The sequence below is a fragment of the Juglans microcarpa x Juglans regia genome, chromosome 6S (assembly GCF_004785595.1).
Source record: "Juglans microcarpa x Juglans regia isolate MS1-56 chromosome 6S, Jm3101_v1.0, whole genome shotgun sequence".
In the NCBI taxonomy this organism is placed as follows: domain Eukaryota; kingdom Viridiplantae; phylum Streptophyta; class Magnoliopsida; order Fagales; family Juglandaceae; genus Juglans; species Juglans microcarpa x Juglans regia.
Window position 1 is genome coordinate 20,423,355 of NC_054605.1, and position 6,085 is coordinate 20,429,439.

Genomic DNA, 6,085 nt, shown 5'->3' on the forward strand with positions numbered 1-6,085 from the left:
ACCGAACACGGACAACATGCATTAATGCGTCCGAAGCTGGGTTCGCACAAAATCGATCGGTTTGATGTGCATTCGAACCTGATGCATTCGAACCTGATGCTTATCCGATCGAGTGTCCCAAAATCATGCTTCGTTCTCCGCGAGGTCGAAATGGCATTTGAAACATTAACGTTGGAGTAAAATTAGGCCATGATCTATTTACTCTACGTACGTTAAGATCGTTTTAACAAGGGAAACGTCCTTTAACAAGTACGTGAAGCTCGAATCATGAGATCAACTTCTTTTCTAAATTTATTAGGAAATAAAATCACGACAATTTGGTGAAGAAATGTTTAAACCAACATATATATATATATATATATATATATATATATATATATATATACACACATATACATATATAAAGAAATATTCAGTGGTCGGTCATAGGAAGTTGTACCATTCGTTGCATTAATTTCTGCAAGCGCTTGGGCCCTTGGCATTCAATTAGGCAGAAACTGGGTTTTCATTATTGATGGTCAGTTAAAGTGCACTCCAGTATTCTCATTCAATTCTTTAAAATACATTATTAAAATTTATTTTTTTTATTTTATATATTGACTTTTATAATATATCATACATTAACTTATCTATTTTGTTATATCATTTAAATATTATACTTTTTAATCTTTTTTGTTCATTTCAAATATTTTCTCTAACTACTAATGATATTCTCGTATCTTTTAATATTTGTAATATCTCATCATATACAATGTCATATTTTAAATTAATCTAAATTTATAAATTAAATCAAAATATAAATTAATTCAAAAAATAAAAAAATAGATTATAAAATGAAAATATTCTCAAAATATATTATAAAAATATTCATTCTCAATGATTAAATAATGTAAATAAAGAGAGTCAAAGAAATAGAAAACTTAGCAAAGGAGGGAAGAGAAATTAATTAAAAATATTTATAATGATGAATAGTATTCTCTATATTTAGAATTTTACTCTATCAGAATGTAAAAGTATTTTTGAAATAAAAGATCTAATGGAATACACTTTTGAAAGCATTTTTTTTTATATTTAAAAAAATATATATATTATAAAGGATCGAAGTGCTGTTAGCCTATTTTGTGTGAAGTTTTATTATGTACAAGTAAGTTTGCGTACCAATCTGCGTATTAATGTTATTACCTTCATATTCTAAATTTAAATTAGCACAATTTTTAATAAAATTTACTTTCTGACCAATCATATTGAATAGATATACGTATTAATACACAGAATCGCTTGCATTTAAATTTTTCCTTTTGTGTGCCGTGTGTAAATTAATCATAATATTCAACAAGAGGGACCCTCTTTAGAGGGTGCCGCGGGCTTGGCAGGAATATCAGAGGCCACACATCCACCCATGTCACCATACCTACCTAATTATATCATTAATTAAATTTAAGATTGGTACAGTGAAAGACAAAACGCAAAAGATTATTTTCATCTCATAAATGGTCAGCCAACTTCTTCTTCTACAATTACTAGCTAGACATGATGAATATCATTTAACTAGCCAGAGAACTTGGAATGAAATGATTCAAAGCCGAATCATTCAATTAAGATCGGACTGAAAGTTTAATTTGAGGTGAAATAACTTCAAGTCTTCAATTATATTCATCCACTGGAAATGTAGATACCTTCAGGCTTCAGTTAATTAATTCCATTTATAAAACGAGGGTAAAAGATCATAAAAACATATTTTTGACTGAATTCATACTACTCCACATTTTCCATGTGGGGAGTACGGCAGGAAAATCGTGAACATTCCAACGGTCAGCCCGAAGAGCTATTTAAAGGCGCCAAATCTAAAGCATGGAAAGGTAGCTCAGGTGGGTTTGACAATTGGGTGAGATTTGTGCGTAGCTTCCGGTCAACATTACAAACTATACTGTATCTCAATTTCAATTTATTGGAAAATATGTACCATTTTTATCATTTATTTTTTATAAAAGGAAATATAAAAGTTTATGGGTAATACCACTTTATTATAATAAAGTGAAATGAAAAGTAAGATGAGAAATTTTATTTATTTTTATTATTATTTGAAAAATACTAGGTTGCCTCTTGGTTTTGCCTCTGGATTTGATTGCTTATATATTTTAATTTTTTTAATAGTTAAAGAAGAGATTATTAGTGATTTTGTGTATTTTATAAAAGTGTTCAAAGATGTCTAAACAAATATTTAAAATATATATATATATATATATATAATTACAATAGGAGCAAGGCCAGCAATAATACAGGTTGAGCGACAGAATAGCATAATCTTTATTATTTAGCATGTGGAAAGAAAAGAAGATCCTTCAATTCATGTCCCACACCCGTTACTGAAGCATTAATTGATAATGTTAATAACCCTTATTCAAAAAAATCAAAATTACGAAATAAAATCACGACAATACGAAAAAGTAAATTAAAAATGACAAAAAAGAAAAATAAAAAACCGAAACAGAATGATTTATCTCTCTCGCCGCATCTCCCCTGTTAGGTCAAATATCATTAGTTGTCTTGTCGCACCACGTGCGTGATACGTTATTGATAAAGCCCCGACACCAGAAAATGTGTCCCGATCGTCGAACGACTTTTCTGCTTGGCATGCATTCAGTTTCAATTTAACACGAAACTGGGGTTTCTCTATGATCATCCCCTGGTACATCCTCCTTCACCCATTTTGTGCGGAGAGTAATCAACAAGAGTGTACTGCCTTGACAGAATAGGCCACAGATTAAGCCTATCCACAAACCCTGTTCATTGCAACATTACACAAAAGGGGAAAAAGTAATAAGATATTGAAATCTTCTTCTCTTTTTTTGGAGTGTTTTTATGATATCTATCTTACTTTACTTTTGTCCATACTACCAAGATATTAGAAGCTCGCTCACCTTAACTCGTAGTTTCGTCTTGAATCCAAGGAGACATCCAATCGGTATACCGATTATATAGAAGGTTCCCAAGTTAACATACACTGCCAAGTGCTGCCAACCACATCCTCTGGCCACCCCTGCAATATCAAAGTCATGAGCATATATTGAAACTAATGAAGTAAATATATTTTTAAGAGTTGGGAGAGATGGGAGTGTTCAAGTTGAAAATTGTATGATCCAAGACCTGATATGACACCCTGCACTGCATCTAAGAATATTGAAATGGCAAGCAGAGGTGTCATTGCAGCAAATTCCTTGATGATTGTAGTGCTGCTACTGAACAAACCAGCCCACAAATTGTGCCCAAGTGCAAGGACCAAAACAATTGTGATGGCAAGAACGATAGAGAGCTTGAGAGCCACTTCCATGGCTTTCTTAGCCCCAGTGGGATTGCCTGCCCCCAACTCATTTGACACCCTTGTGCTGTCAATCACATTAAGTTTAAAGATTAATTACCTTTTGTCTGGTACAGAATGGGGAAATGGAGAGCCAAGAAAGACTGAGATTAACTTGGAAGAAGTTATTTTACCAACTGACCTTGCAGCAGCACTGAGACCATAGGCAAACATGAAAGAAATAGCTTCTGTATTCACGCTGAAGTTATAATCCAGAAAAATACAAAAAAGTATTAATTTTCAACAATAAAGATCACGTCTATAACTCATTTGGTAAATGATAATGGGACTTACCACATTGCAATCAACGAGGTAGTTGTTTCTGAGTTTTTCAACAGTCCCGCTAAGAGAACCAGAATCTCGAAAGCCCAGTACTCCAAACTGGCAAAATCTTGAAAATAGAGGACTTAATAATTTGATAAGAACTTGAATGTGGCAGAGAATATTATGTTGAGGAAACTTACCACACCATTGCAGCAGAAGGCAGGGCTAGTTTCAAGTTTGTAAGAATGTATCGGAACGATTCCAAAGAAAATCCTGCCCGTGTATGCTCAAATTTCTTTGCACGATTGACATAAATGGCCAACATAAGAACTGAAATCCATAATGAAATCGAAGCTGCCAATGGAGCTCCCTTAAAACCAAGAGATGTCCAGTGTACTAAAGCATATGCGAGACCAGCATTAATGGCCAAAGGTAGCCCTGAGAATAAAACCAGGGGCCATACAACAGATTGTGTCTGAAGAAACCTCAGCATGTTTTGAAGGAAGCCATATGCAAATAATCCGGGAATAAGAAACTTTATATAGAGAGCGGATGTCTTTGCAATGGAACTCTTTTGATGAAGTAAGATCAGTATAGGTTCAGTGTAAAACCAGACGACAGCTAGAATGACGGCGAAGACGGAAGATATGATACATGAAGTTTGTAGATAAATCCCCAACCTTCTGTATAATTTTGCTCCAAATCCTTGCCCACAAAGTGTCTCAAGTGCTCCACTTAACCCAATCTAAAACAAGATTCAACACGAAATAATCCATTAAAAGTCGAATCAGGAAGAATTTTAGATGTTTGGAAGGATTGCCTCTTGCAGGAAGATCGGCTAGAAATACTGTTCAAAACAGATGCATTACTTGAATCATCGGTGTTTGCATTTCTACTATTTAATATATATCTTTGTTTTTGTGCAGAATGTGCGGTTTCTTTACACAGATTGGTAATATATATATATATATATATATATATATATATATATATATAAGCCTTCTTTCACCATCATTGTCATCCTCGTCACATTTAGAAGCAATTATATGGACGAAAATGAATCCGTCCAAGAAAAAACAACTAAACAATAAAAAATCATTTTGAACAACTGTTCCTCCTGCGCCTTTTGCTCTCGCATTTACCCTTTCTTCGTCTTCCTAGCCTCCACAAGAAAATAAAACCTATATACATTTTACTGGGCAGAGAATGATCAAGGAGATTGTAGAAATTCATTTCCATACTATCATCAGTTGGATTTCTTGCTTAATCTCTAATAGAATTCGGTTGAGTTCTTGCTCTCTTAAAAACGGGAAGCTATTTCGGAGGTGTAAAAAATGAGCGAAGAGTTAGTACTTACCATGAAAGCGAGGCCCGTGACAACAGCCCACGAGTTTGCAAGAGTTGCACCGGCGAGCTGAAGCTCGCCAAGATGGCCGGCAATCATGACGGATACCAAGGTTATACTGTAATAGAAAACATTGGTGAGAATCATCGGCAGGGAAAACAATAGTTGGTTCTTGGCCTCCTCCAAGTCCAACAGTCTCTTCCACCACACTGCTTTTGATTCTTCTTCGCCATGATCGTCACCAGTACGAGTCTCTAACAAAGGGGAGATATGAGTATCGGAACTGGTGTCTGGCGACATGGCTATTCCCGATCGACTGCCTTCTTCTTCCCTTCCTTCCTAGATATACAAGTGGTTCACCGAGGCACCGGATGAGGATAGAAAATATCTTTTTTGTGGTCAGACTAGTAAACGCTGGTTAAATATTTCTTGTATCCTAGCTATTTTTTTCACGTGCGTGATATATATAAAATTATTGACGTTAAATTATTGAGGAGATATCACACAACTGACCACACCGATTTTGATTTAATGTTGTAACTCCTTAAATTATAAAATTATTTTTATTATAAAATAAATTTAAAATATTATACTAAGTTATGTAAATTTGATTTTAAAGATTCTATTTGCATCGGTAGTAGTTCCGTACAAAAGTTGTGGAATAGTCATATCTAAAAATAATGATGTTCTTGTATCTCTTTTATTATTATTTTATTATTTAACTATTTTTTTCATCATTTTACTATTTGAATCTAGATTAAAAATCTCAAAATATGATTTTATTGCATAATATAAAAGAAAATAAATTCAATCAACCAACATAATCATTTAAATTAATTTAAAATAAATTTGACTCAAAAGACAAAAAAAGTCAATTTTTATAAAATTAAATTTATTTTAAATTAAATTATGATTACGTTTAGTTAATTGAATTTATTTATTTTTAGATTATGTAATAAGACCATATTATGAGATTTTTAATCCAAATTTAAAAAGCAAAATGAAAACAAAAATAAGTGGATAGTAAAGAAGGTATAAGAGTATCATTCCCTAATATCTAATAAATAAATGTTATGTATCATCCCATACAAAACACAAATAAATAATTTGTTATTTTT

At 32.9% G+C, this 6,085-nt stretch overlaps 1 protein-coding gene across 1 annotated transcript; it reads right to left on the reverse strand.

Annotated features, from left to right (window-relative positions):
- Positions 1 to 2,283: 2,283 nt before the first annotated feature.
- LOC121237395 (protein DETOXIFICATION 18-like) lies at positions 2,284 to 5,407 on the reverse strand. The gene is made up of 7 exons (XM_041134111.1): positions 4,980 to 5,407; positions 3,823 to 4,367; positions 3,653 to 3,739; positions 3,501 to 3,557; positions 3,148 to 3,386; positions 2,922 to 3,040; positions 2,284 to 2,783 (listed from the first exon to the last, which is right to left on the reverse strand). The coding sequence occupies exons 1-7, from the start codon at positions 5,265 to 5,267 to the stop codon at positions 2,652 to 2,654; spliced, it is 1,467 nt and encodes a 488-aa protein (XP_040990045.1). The 5' UTR covers positions 5,268 to 5,407; the 3' UTR covers positions 2,284 to 2,651.
- Between the last annotated feature and the right edge of the window lie 678 nt (positions 5,408 to 6,085).